The following is a 14,390-nucleotide window of genomic DNA, read 5'->3' as shown; positions in this document are numbered from 1 at the left end:
TCCAATGAAATGAACAATATACTTCTTTGGAAATGTTGTTTTAATCATCCTATTTCTCAGTGAATAAGAACTCTTCTGTTCTTGAACACTCATTGCTTTGTCTCCTTTTGAATTAGAAAAGCTGGTAAGTATTGACAAGCACTGAACATTGTTTTCCCCCTTCCCCGAGAGCGGGAAGGAATAGTGCTGTAGATAGTGGGGGGGGGGGAGCTCTAGGATTTAATGAGGAAAGAATTCTCAGTCAATAGCTTCCTAGTCCAGTGGGGCATCTGGGATAGATAAATGAAGAATTTGGTAGTCTTTGGTCAGTATAAAGGTTTTTAAACCCTTGACCTACTCAATAGAATCCACCTTCTAGGTAAAATGCTCTGGTTAGCAAAAGAACTTGTTCTGTTTATAGTGAGCTTTGTCCTTAGGCTAAGCCTTCTCATTCCTTCTCTACTACTATATTCCACCCTGCCACATGCTTTATGTTTTCATAGAAGGTGGACAGGTCACATCCTTTAGGCTAATTTGGGGGCTCCACAATAAATGCCCATGTCCCTTGGAGAGCTGAGATACTCTTGTAGGGTAAGGGTGAGAAAGACCTCTCTGCCTCTTCAGTAGATGATTCTTACTTTAAGGGCTTATAGCTAATATTGCTATACCTGAGGGGCCAAAGGAAGAGATCCCATCCTGGAACTCTGACAAGAATAGTAGCATAATACAAAAATGAAAAGATTAAAGTCATTGGACTTCCCTATCTCTTTGCTAAAAAGATTTCTTGACTTTTTTTAGGCTATTGTTCTGATGTAGCCATATCTCTCCATCACCTTGTTTTTCTACCATCCCCTTTTCTTCCTTCACCAGCTTCTGTGAAGAAAAAATAAAAGCATAGGAAAGAAAGGAAACTACAGCTGTTTTCCTGCTGCCAAGAACAGTTTAAGGACTAGAGTCCTCTCATTAAATCTAAGACTTGAATTCCTTTCAAGCACCCTCATATTTTACTGAATTCAGTGACTTCCCACAGCTAAGCCATTGTTGCCAAGAAGTGAGCTTCTTCTATCTCCTCTTCTGATCTGCTTCTCTCTTGCATGGTATATATCTATGGACATGATGACTCTTTGATGTCAGGTCCTTTCCCTTCCTCCTCTGCCCTCTTTCCAAGGATTATGTAGACATAGCCATCACTTCTGATATTATTGAACCGACTTCTTTGTACTTACATGTTTTCAGTACAAATTCAGAATTACACACTTAATTCTATTCCCTACTTCCCACATCCCAGTAGAAGGTGGGTGCTGTCATTTCCTAGTCATTTTGTGTGCTGTTCTGTCACAATGGAGGAACAATATACCATCTTTATTTTCCAATATAGCAATGGAATCACAAATTGTTAAAAACTGGAAAGGACAAATCCCATGAGGGTTCATCCTTCAATTCAAAAAACATTTACTAAGCATTTAATGTGTTAAAGGACCTAAGTAATACGAATATACTTCTGGGACCCATGGGTTTACAATCTAGTACAGGAGATGAAATATGTAAGTTTATATAAACAACTTTAATGAAACAGATTATGATAAGTGAATAAGAATGTGACCACTAATGGCTGAGATCAGGAATTTATGGCATTTAAGGAAAGCTTTGAAGATAGATGGCAATTCAATGAGTCTCTTTGAGTGAGGAGATAGAGATAAGGTATTCCAGGTAAGGGAATAATAGTTTTAATTCCAAGGGTCTCTCCTCAGGGACTATTATTCATAGATCATCTCTCCTTGGGATTATCCTTCATTCCTCCTCATTTCCTCTCATCCATCTTTAAAAAGATGATTTCTCATGTCTCCTCAGGGGCAAATAATCATCTTTTCACACTGCCCAGCCCTTCTCATTCCTTTTTTTCTGGAACCATTAATTTAGCACTTTGGTTCAAAATATGATTTTATATCACACAAAATATGATTTTATCCTTCCAGGCCTCGCAGTAGGGGAAAATGTTTCCTTTGCTGATGTTGTGAAATTAGCCCCGGAGCCCAGATTAGCCGCTACACCAACTGCTGGAGCAGCTCAGGTGAGCACACATCTGGTGGGGCTGGGAAGGAGGGGGAGTGGAACCATTTCCAAATTACTTTGTAACTAGAGCTATTTAAGCATATTGTATGTCAAACCCAGTAAGAGCTGGGCTTGCATTTCAGAAATAATGAGCCCCGTTCCAAGAAGGCTCAGAGGTCACATTGCCTAAGAAATAATTGTGGAATGAGCCTCCTCTGTCTCCAATGGATGAGAAAACAAGGAACTCTCCTGAAGTTTGCCCCCTTCCTCTCACTGGACACTTCAAGGACTTACTCCTGTACTTACTCCATGTGGTGAGAAAGCCCCGAGCTCCTTAGGCAACTCCTTCCTTCCTCGAATCTTTAGAAGAAGCTGACCTGTTGAAAACAGTCATTCTCTACTGGGAGCTTCCTTTAAATGAGCCATCTGTCATTGTGCCTGGTACTTATTTATACACTCGGCATTTTTTCCTCAAAGGATTTCTAAGATCGTCATAGATTCATGCTTATTCTGTCCTTATAAAATGCTTTTATATCACACTTTAACATGAGGCAGCAGGAGCCAAGTAAAATCAGCACCGGGCTGGAAGTCAGAACCATGGGTTTTAATCCTAGACACATCACTTACTTGGTATATGATCTTGGGCTCCTCATTACATCATTATTATGAGTCTTAGTTTCTTCATTATTAAAATGGAAGAAATTTATTTACTTATCTTACTAAGTATTTTAGGGGATTGGATGTGAGAACATAGGTAAGAGTGTTTTGCTATGTATTAGTTGCTATGCAAAGTTCAAAGGCATAGATCTAGAGCAGGATAGAGATCATCCAGGAACCTTCCCTCTTCCCCCCCATTTTGTTTTTTACAGCTGAGGAAACTGAAACCAAGAGAGGCCCAAGGTCACACCGGGAATAAGTGGCAGAAACAGAACTAATCTGTACTTTATAGATGAAGAGACTGAAGCAAAATAAAGAGAAAGGATTGGTCTGTGGCCTTAGGGGTAGGTGATTCTATTGAATTCCATTGAGCAAATCTTTACTGAACCCCTCAATGCAAGGCATTGTGCTAAATGTTGGGGATACAAAAGCAAAATGGATTTAAACAGGATTTTACTCATAACCCAAAAGCCTGGTCCAACAGCCTCAATAGCCTCAGTGAAGCATTGATCAGTCTCATCTCCTGGAACAGCTCCTCTCCCCAAGTTAATCCGACCCAGTCAGCATGAAAAAAACAACCTGGAGACCTCAGAAGTCCATGTGATGCTACAGCTGCTGCATTCAGATTTTCAGATTCAACCCTATGTTAATAATTTATTATAACCCAAAATGCTTGGCTTCTTGGCTAATTAAGCAAAGAGGCATAAGAGGAAATAGGATTATCCTGAGATAATCACATCTGACCATGATATGGAGTAAAATCCAGTTACAAAAGATCATAATAACAATCTCTCACATTTGTATAGCATTTTACAGTTCACAAGGTGCTCACATCCATTATCTTATTTCATCCTCCAAATAACCCTATGCGTTAGGCAAGACAAGTATCATAGAATTATTAAGTTGGGGCTGAAAAGGACCTTGGAACTGATCAAAGAAAAAAAAATGGGGAATTTACATAGGGGGAAACTGAAGTCCAGATAGTGGTCAAGGTCACACAGTTAGTAAGTGTCAAAAGGGGGGAAATTGAATAAAAGTCTTTTTGATCTGAAGTCCAGGATGTCATCGACTTTACCATGCTGTCCCTGGTGATTATTTTTCCCTTTTTATGGAAGTAGAAACTAAAGCCCAGAGAAGAGAATTGCTTTGTTGAAAACATCAAAGGGAAATTTATATTTTGAAATGGAAGGTAAAAGCTCAAGACCATCCTATTAAGAACTACATTCTTCATGATTCCTAGTTTGAGGGGTTATATCTTACACTGCTTTCTTATAAGAGCATAGACTCCAAGAAGTCAGACCTGATATCAGAGATTTAAGACTTCAAATTCTTTTGGAGACAGTGTGATCCATGAGAGAATGTTGGCATGGGACAAGAAATGGAAATGAAGCCACTGGGGGAAGGGGATGGCAAGAGGTCCTGAGTCCTAGAGCTTTCAAAAAATGAAGGCAAGTATCAGCCTGATGAGCAGATCATCACCTGAGTTTCATGAGGAAACTAGCCATGATGCAAAACGTGGGGAACTATCTGCAAGGTGTAAGGGTTACAGAGGATCACAAAAGTAAAGCTATTCACAACAGGTATAAAAGGTAGTAAAGATGATGGTTTTCCCCAGTTTTCAGAGGCACCTGAAATAGAAAAGAAGCTTTCTTCTTAAACTGAGCTGAAGAGCCTATGTGAAGCAAGCTATGGAGGACTGGTACCTAAAAGGGTTGCTAGTGTTTTGTTTGTTTCTCTGTTTTACTTCTCATTTTCTTTTCTGTTTCAACTGAATGCTTTTGCTGATTCTGTGTTGTTGCTCTCCTGGGTTACTTTTAATGCAATAATAATTAAGAATTCAAACCTGAGTTGACTTTAAAGGCCCTCAGCTTCAATGAAAACTTAAATCATGAGGTGGGGTATATTTCCTGGAAATATCACCCACGAAGATGAATGCAAGTCTATGATGCATTAGTAAAGGTTGGCTCATAGATGTCTTTAATAAGTGACCGATCTGGGACAAGGTGCCTCTATAACAAGAAGTATATCTTTGTGCCATCTGTTCTTAAATTGGGGTCTATGAACTTGTTTCTTAAATTATATTAATAATCATAGTTCAATATAATTACATTATCTGTAATCCTATGTATTTTGTTTTAATCATTTCAAAACCTTACTAGAAGTGAGTAAGCATTTATATAATACCTACTATATGCCAGGCACTGTGCAAAACAGTTTTCTTTTAAAACAAAACAAAACATATATTTCATTTGTTCCTTATAATAATTCTGCAAGATAGGTGATATTATTGTTTTCACTGTTTTACATCAATAACTTACCCAGGGTCATAGCAGATATTAGATGCTGGATTTGAACTTGGGTCTAGGCCCAGCACTTTATCTACTACTTACCACTAGTTGCTAAGTTTATTAGAGTGCCAAAGAGGCCCAAACCATATTAAAAGGTTAAGAATCTCTTCTCCATACCCTGTTATCTCCCCAAGTCCTTTCTGAAGCCCATAGGCCACTTATAGATCTGTTTACCCTTTACTGACAAAATTCATTTAAAATACCCATTTAACATGAGTTTAGTGTGTTTCTTCCCAGAGCAAATAACCATGGAGACAGAAGAAGACCAAAGTTTGTCCTGCTTTTATGAATTTGCCATCTCCCAGTTGGGAAATGAGAGTCTCATAAGACAGTTTGTAAAATTTGTGTTCAGCCTATAGCTATGCTCCAGCAAGACTTGCTGGTAGAGTGAAGTTCAATACAAACACAAAGACCTTTCAGACATGAGCAAGTTTCTCACTGTGATAATGATTTTGGTGAATATCCTGGGGTCAAACCTATTAGGTTTTAGGATGATAGAGGGAATTTATATTTCTGAGTTGTATGTAACATTGCATGTTCTTCCTTCCTTTAGACATTATTTATAGAAAAGGAATCATAATAATTGCCTCAGGAATTCACTTAGGAGAAGACATTTAAGCTAAAGTCAGTGAAATAGGCCATTAGAAATTCAAAAACAATATTCTATCCACATACCTATTAATATCATTTTATCCCCTTAATAAGTTGCAGTTGATTGTCTAATAACTGGCTAATGTCCCAAGGGGATAATTGGAGTTTTCTGTTTTTCAGATTTTTTAGCCAGTTTGGCTAAGATCATCAGGGAAAATGCATCTTTGCATTTTTTAACATAATTGGGATTTTTAACATCTACACAGTGTTTTCATTTCATTTAGGAAAAAAAATTTTAATCCCAAGCAACATCATATATACTCTTAATAGGAATAAAGATGCTGTCCATTATTATTATTGATTATCTGTTATAATAATATTTCTTAACTCATATGCCTGGGTAGAATTTGTGTGTGAGGGTCCTGGGATTAGGAAATGTGGTAATTAGCAACTAGTCCCTCTGTCAGATACTCATAACCTTTGTAAGGCACTTAGGCCATGTGACCACCATTACTAATCATTCAGAAGTAGAAAAAGATATAATTTATCAAATGCTCCACCATGTATATGACAAAGGAGCAAAAGATAGCACGATAAATAGTATAATAGCTAGAGATCTACAGAGGATTTTGTAGGCCACTTGGTCCAACCCCCAGTTTTATAAATGAATAATGAATATGAAAATTTGTAAGAATTATATGAGTAACACTATTATTACCCTAGTGTAATAATATTATTATATAAATAGTATTAGTATTTTTGCCCTACTTTTATACATGAGAACACTAAAGTTAAAAGTGAAAACACTAAAAATGAGATTGCCAAAGAGCTATGATTTGAACCATTTTCATTTCAAGCCCAGTTTTCACTCTGGTAGCCCATGTAGCTTGATTCTCTTTAAAAAATCGTGGGCCTGGATTCAAATTCTGCCACTTAGAAATTTTCTGGCATTGGTCAAGTCACTCAATCTTTCAGCCCTCAGTTTCCTCATCCATCAATAAATGAGGGAACTAAACGAGATGACTTTTGTAATTTCTTTCAACACTAGAACTCCCTGAACTCCATTTTAGTTAGTAGGTTCCACTTCATTCTCACCAATTTCTTACTACAAATAATACTAAGCAATGGTGATCTTGTCCATCCCCAAAGCACAGAGGCTGATTAATTCTGCAATTATAGAAAGTCTTTGGTCCCAGTTTATATATAAGGAGAAATCACAAGAAACTAAGATGGCTTCAATATGGTTGAAGGTGATGGTAACCAGTGATATATAAAAGCTTTTTTGGTAGTGGTAACAATTGGGAAAAAATATGTCCGTCATATATGTTTGGATGTAACAACTCATTAAGCTATCTGTTAAGTCATTGCAGTCTGCATAAGTGGAGAGAGGGCTCATGCTGAGGAAATCAATTGAAGTCTTTGAAGTGCTATACTAAATTTGCACAGTAGCTAACAATTTTCTATGTCCGTTATCTCATTTGATCCTGTCATCTCTCCAAAAGCTATGATTGGATGTTCTACTTGTCTTGTAAGTAAAGAAGCCAAATGCTCCTCATGAGCTGGGCACATAGTTCAATTCAACAAACATTTTAAAGCACTTGTTATGTACTGTTCACTATTCTAGGTTCTGGCAACACAATGACAAAAACAAAATAATCCTTGTTCTCAAGAAACTTACATTCTACTGGGAGGATATAAGATGTGTATAGAGAAATAAATATATAGACATACAAAGTCTGAGGAGGCAAGGAAGTTAATGACAAAAGAAAGGAGGTCCATGAATAACAAAACATTTAAAGCAACACTTTTTAAAAGCAAAGGAAATAACAACTATCCAATCATTGTAGAATAACTAAATAACTTGTGAGACATTAATGGAATAATACTGAGCTGTAAGAAATTATGAATATGGTAAATGTAGAGAAACTGGGCAGACTTATATGAAATGACACAAAGTGAAGGAAGCCAAACCAGGAAAACATATATATATATATTATATATATATATCATACATATATATGCACACATGTGTGTGTATGCTTGCATACCACATACACATGATGACTGCAATAATGGAAATGGAAAGAATAATAAAAAATTAAATGCTGCATAATTATAATGACCAAGCTTGGCTGTTAAAAAAAAAAAGATAAAAAAAGAAAATAATAATTCAGGAAGCATGAGTGTGGAACACTGGATATAACATCAGACTTTTTCAACATTTTAGTTAGTTTTAGTGTACTTTCTTCCTTTTCAAAGTTCTCTAGTATAAGAAATGGTGCTCTGGAAAAAGGTAGGGGAGAAATGCAGATGATGTAAAAATATAAAACATTCATAGAATGTATTTTTATAAAAGTAATTTCAAAGGGAGCACTAACAATTGAATGTGATTAGAAAAGACCTCTTGGAGAAAATATTACTTGGACTGAGTTTTAAATGGAATTCTGAGTTCATTTGTTGATCAACCACTATGAAAAAAAAAAAAAAGAATTCTAAGACTAAGAAGAAAAAAGAGGATGAGTATAAAATGTGGTCTGTCTTTTTAAGCAGCTCATTTTTCTTCAAAAAATACAATTGATACTAATGAAAGACTTAACAAGCATCTCCTGATAAGATTATATATATATGTAAAGTCCAACTCCTAGCTAGGTATGAAAAGACATCACCAACTGTGACTTTTTTTTCAGTCACAACAATTCATTATGATGATCTAGGAGCTGTTATCAATATTTAAATTCAGGATTACACCAGGAACCTGGAAACTGTCTTCCATAGGAAATCAGCCAGGAGCTGATCCTAATCTGAGCTCACTAGAGTTCAATGTCTACCTACCTTGGAGATTAAACTCTCATTTTTGAAAAAAAGTAACCAGATTGTGTGAAGATCAAATGAAGCAAGAAGTCCAAAGAAAGAAAATGACTTTCATTTCCTTTTTTCACTTCACAATAAGAAACTACGATCCCACTTGTATAGGAAATTCCTGGGGAAGAACTCCCTCTTCTAATGTGACTATACAACATAGAAAGAGTTATACAGTCCCTATGTGTCAAAAGTAAGATTTTGAACTTGAGTGATGACATCTGTAATCCACTGCACCATGACACCTCTCAAATCTAGTAATGTCAGGATATAACTTTTAAAATCATTTGGTATAGGAAATTGTGCAAACCAAGACTACAACAAGCAGTTTTCCATTCCACCAAACATTATTGCCCTCCAAAATCTTAGTTGATTTGTTCTTGTTTCAGGTCTATGGGCCACTCCTCAAGAGGTATGCTGAGTTGGAGGAGCAAATTGTCCTGCAGTCTCATGCACCAGCTAACTGAGAAGTCAAGTTCCTGAGCCTGCCTCCAAATTGTCATGAATTTTGAAAAGATGAATCAACATATTTTGAAATTTTCTGTGATTGCTCTGTTTCATCCTCAGGTTAACCAAGCATAATGAATAGGGGTCCAAATTCAATAGTCTCCTCCAGGAAGCTCAGCACAGACACACAGGTCTACTTTGAGCCTCTTCTTACCTCCTACAACAAACCTAATTGGACCCTCATAAACAGTTGTTTCAATGTTGTGTCTTGTCTCTCCAAATGGATTGTAACCATTTTAAAGAAAGGGACCACATTCCACATGTAAGATCACCCTGACCAATGTTTCACATTTTGGTGAGATTTTAATTAAACTTCCTGATAAAGTGCAACATTTCCTAAACAATGTTCACAAGGAATTGTAACATGGTTTCACCTAAACTTTCACCAAAGCGGCTCACAGAGATAGGTAGAATGTATATATTACTTGTTTCCCATGTACTTTCAAACCTGATTACTCATTAATTATGAAAATGAATTGAAATAAAAAATAAAAATAATTATGTAGCCCTTAAAGTTTGCCTAGAAATTTATATATTTTATCTCATTTGAGCTTCACATTAAGGTAAGTACTTCATCAGTAGGTATCAGTATGTCCATTTTATAGATGAAGAAACTGAGAATCAGTTAGCAAGTATTATACAGGACTTAAATCTAGGTCTTCCTCACTTTATTATGGCCAGCATGCCATGCCCTATACAAAATCTGGATCACAGAAGTTATCATAAGCAAGGGTTCGATCACTTATTGATAAGGGCAGTCAGTGAAGGTTCAAATAACAGATAATGGGATGTAGGACCCAATAAGCAGTGGATGGGCACAGACCCACCTGAGTGATAGGCAGCCAGTATAAATCTATGTAGGCAGATGTTACAGCATCTGGAAAGTCCAAACAGAAGGAATTAAGAACCTTGTCTTTTCGAGACAGAGAAGAGTAAGTAGTATTAGGTAAATAAAGTCACTGGGAAATGGTAAAAGACAGGAAGTTGTCACTAGTGATTTTAATGCACCGATTGTTTTGTAATGAAGAGACCACTATATTTTGGAGTCAAAAGTTTCCAATTCATAGCTTAGCTGTGCTGTTTATTTCCATGTAACCTTGAACAAGGTATGTTTTCTCATTAAGTCATTTCCTCATCTGTAAAAATAGGTGAAAGAGACTGGGCCAGATTAGAGGCGTCACACCCCAAAGGTCCAGCAAAACTCTGGGTGACTGCAAACAGAATAAGATGTAATTGAAAAATATTTAACAAAATAAATAAAAATACAATATAAAATTGATCCTATTAATTTGTGGTTTTCTAAGTCAACATGTACCCAGAGGAATCCATTTCTATTTGTGTCACCGGTGACCTAGGTGATTTCCATGATCTGTGACAGCTCTAGCATTCTGTGATGCTCTAGGTACTGTTTTAGTAAGAACATCGGTGAAGGAACTTATAATCCTATGAATCACCCACTCAGCAAAGATGTATTTAAGTATAGTAGTGGGAGGACTGGTTCTAGAACCATGGCCCCTGGGTTTGAATGCTAGCACAGCTTCTCAATATTATGTGGTCCCAGGCAAGTCAATCACCCTTTCTGAGCAAGATTATTTGAGAATCAAATTGGTTCATTGGACAGGGATAGGCCATTATACCAGAATGAGAGCTATGCCTCAGGCTTCCTTACCTTGGATATTGGAGATCATAGTCTTGAAAATCATAATGAATATAAAAGAAATGAGTTGGGGAGAGTTAATTGACATCTTCCTGTTCTATAAAATGAGGCAGCTTGTATTAGATCAGGGATACTTAATTCAGTGCCCAAGAACTCACTTTTAAAAATATATAATATATTCAATATAAAATAATATAATATTATAAGATATTTACATAGTTATATATCTTATATAAATATTTATATGCAAATACCTATATCATATAGTAATATAAATATTAATGTAATACTTAAATATATTTTGGTAACTATCCTTTTTATCATATGCATTTAAAAAAAATTATTCTGAAAAGAGGAACTTTAGCTTCACCAGACTGCCAAAGAGATCTATGACACAAAAAAGATGAGATATATAAAATTCTCTAGATGTGTAAAATTCTTTTTACTTCTAAATCAATGATTCTGTGTCATGTCTAACTTATCCAGAAGCCAACATGATCCAAATGGACACAAGTATCAATGGATTTTTCTTTGTCTCAAGATTCACTTCAAAGAGTTCATGGTAAGAAAATCAACAGAATTGCCAGGGCCTTTTCTAGTCATGATTGAGAACTAAGCATTTATTCTTGCACTGAATAGAAATGTTGGGTTTTTAAGCTTTATGTTGTATCCACCAAGAGCACTAAATTTGGAGTCAGACTTGGTGTCAGAGATATGAATTCAAATTCCCAATCGTATTACTTAAGTTGGAATCCTAACATTACTTCTTACTACTGTGGCTCAGTTTTTCTGTCTCTCTCTATCTATTTGTAAAATGAAGGGATTGGCCAAGTCCTCTACAATTCTTGTCGGCTTTTAGATCTGTGATCCTACTGAGGCATTGAAATGGTTTTTTTGTTTTTGTTTTTGTTTTTTTTTTGTTATTTGGCTTAGATCTGGTATTTCATTGGTCTCGCCTCTTGCTTCAGCTTCTGTTGCTGCCACTGCCTCCATAACCATGATCTAGTTTTTCTTGAATTTACATTCACCAAGATGGTTGGAATGTATATGACTCAGAACTGAGATATTTCAAACTTGCCAAAAAAGTTTGAAGACATATTTTTTAAATTTTTTATTATAGCTTTTTATTGAGAAAATATATGCATGGGTAATTTTTCAACATTGACCCTTGCAAAAACTTCTGTTCCAACTTTTTCTCTCCTTCCCTCCACCCCCTCTCCTAGATGGTAAGTGGTCCCATATATGTTAAATATGTTAACATATATGTTAAACACAACATATTTATGCAGTTATCTTGCTGCACAAGAAAAATCAGATTTAGAAAAAAGGTAAAAATAATCTGAAGAAAAACAAAAATGCAAGCAAACAATACCAGAAAGAGTATAAATGCTATATTATGGTCCACGCTTATTTCCCAGTGTTCTTTTACTGGGTATAGCTTGTTCTGTTCATTACTGATCAATTGGAACTGGTTTAGATCCTCTCATTGTGGAAGATAGCCATTTCCATCAGAATTGATCATCATATAGTCTTGATGTTGCCATGTATAATGATCTCCTAGTTCTGCTCATTTCACTCAGCATCAATTGATTTAAGTCTCTCCAAGTATCTCTGTATTCATCCTGCTGGTCATTTCTTACAGAACAATAATATTCCATAACATTCATATGCCACAATTTACTCAGCCATTCTCCAATTGATGGGCATCCATTTAATTTCCAATTTCCAGCCACTACAAAAAAGGCTGCCACAAACATTTTTGCAGATACAGATCCTTTTCCTGAATATATTTTTAAAAGAAATATAGATACCAAGAAGAAACTCTCTAGCTTTTAATGCCAACATATAATAATGTCAACTGGATGCTTTCCTGTTTGAAATAAAAGTTACCATGGTTATCCCTTCCATATTGCATCTTTCCCCATTGCAGCTTTGATATATTGTAGGTCAGCAGAAAAAATTAAATGGGAAGTTGGGAGAGTTTTATGGAAACAACAGATGGAGGACAGCAGACAAAACAGAAAAAGTTTAGAAACTTGCAAATGTATAAAATATATGAATACTACTATATATTATCAACCCAAATATTATAATAAAGTACTGCAAACACTCCCTAACAGAAAAGGAAAAAATTCAAACTTCTCTAATATGAAGGGAAGACCAAAAACCTTTTTTATATAATTTATTAATTTTATAATTATAACTTTTTTTTGATAGTACATATGCATAGGTAATTTTTTACAACATTATCCCTTGCACTCCCTTCTGTTCCGAATTTTCTCCTCCTTCCCTCCACTCCCTCCCCTAGATGGGATGCATTCCCATATATATTAAATATGTTATAGTATATTCTAGATACAATATATGTGTGCAGAACTGATTTGTTGTTGTTGCTGTTGTTGTATTGCTAAGGAAGAAATGGATTCAGAAGGTAAAAATAACTTGGGAAGAAAAACAAAAATGCAAACAGTTTACACTCATTTCCCAGTGTTCCTTCTCTGGGTGTAGCTGATTCTGTCCATCATTGATCAATAGGATCTGAGTTAGATCTTCTCTTTGTTAAAGATATCCACTTCCATCAGAAAACATCCTCATACAGTATTGTTGTTGAAGTGTATAATGATCTCCTGGTTCTGCTCATTTCACTCAGCATCAGATCACGTAAGTCTCTCCAAGCCTCTCTGTATTCATCCTGCTAGTCATTTCTTACAGAATAATAATATTCCATAACCTTCATATACCATAATTTACCCAACCATTTTCCAATTGATGGGCATCCTTTCATTTTCCAGTTTCTAGCCACTACAAAAAGAGCTGCCACAAACATTTTGGCACATACAGGTCCCTTTCCCTTCTTTAATATTTCTTTGGGATATAAGCCCAGTGGTACCACTGCAGGATCAAAGGGTATACATAATTTGACAACTTTTGGGGCATAGTTCCAAATTGCTCTCCAGAATGTCCGGATTCTTTCACAACTCCACCAACATTGCATCAGTGTCCCGGTTTTCCCACATCCCCTCCAACATTCATCATTATCTTTTCCTGTCATCTTAGAGGCCAAAAATCTTTATGCAGAATTTCCAGATCATGGGATATCATGCTCATAACCCTTGTGATATGGAAAGGAGAACGACTCTATCTTCCAGAGTAGGATGATTTTCTTAACTCTGAGACACACTGAGCTTCCTTTAAGCTAAAATACACCTAAGGTATAAAAACTCCCTTTATTACTTCCCCTGGATGCCTCTAACCCTTATAAACTACTTGGAAGATTCTGAAACTTAAATCATGGTGTTTGACTGCTAATTTTGATTCCCCTTACCTTTTTAACTGTGAATTTCTAGGAATATAAAGGAATATAAAATACTATATTTTTCTTGTTGACTTTCATTTAAAAATTGGGACTAAATTCCTCTAGAAACAGTTTGGCCTCAGCTCTTGAGATCACCATCATGATAACAGAACAGTGGTACTAGGCACTCATCATTAATTGGTTTCAGAAGTCATGATGAATACCGAATAAACTTTTTCCATAAGGAAATCTCTAGTCTGCAGCTTAACCATCTCTCCTTACTTCTTGCCACTGTCCTTACTGCTCCTTCTCTTCCTTTTGAGCTTACTGGCCACTCTGTGTCCCCAATACTGTTGTTTGAGAACTAGGAGACTACACTGCAGCCAAATCATCCAGCAGGTACTGCTCCACAACCTGCCTACAGACTTGTACAACCCTAATATGG

The 14,390-nt window shown here is 36.1% G+C and overlaps 1 protein-coding gene and 1 long non-coding RNA gene across 4 annotated transcripts in view; one reads left to right on the top strand and one right to left on the bottom strand.

Moving 5' to 3' along the window:
* The window catches only part of XYLB (xylulokinase), a 242,523-nt gene extending 233,035 nt beyond the window's left edge, over positions 1–9,488 (top strand). For all 3 annotated transcript variants that reach the window (XM_074283633.1, XM_074283631.1, XM_074283632.1), the window contains exons 18-19: positions 1,956–2,050; positions 8,876–9,488. In XM_074283633.1, the coding sequence (XP_074139734.1) occupies positions 1,956–2,050; positions 8,876–8,953 (173 nt within the window). In that variant the 3' untranslated portion in view covers positions 8,954–9,488. The remainder of the gene's footprint in view (positions 1–1,955; positions 2,051–8,875) is intronic.
* Positions 1–14,390, bottom strand: part of LOC141551702 (uncharacterized) — a 118,776-nt gene that overhangs the window by 32,360 nt on the left and 72,026 nt on the right. The window lies entirely within an intron of this gene.

This window comes from Sminthopsis crassicaudata, chromosome 1 (genome assembly GCF_048593235.1).
Source record: "Sminthopsis crassicaudata isolate SCR6 chromosome 1, ASM4859323v1, whole genome shotgun sequence".
NCBI lineage: Eukaryota > Metazoa > Chordata > Mammalia > Dasyuromorphia > Dasyuridae > Sminthopsis > Sminthopsis crassicaudata.
The sequence above is the reverse complement of the archived record's forward strand: the minus strand, read 5'-3'. Positions and strand labels throughout refer to the sequence as shown.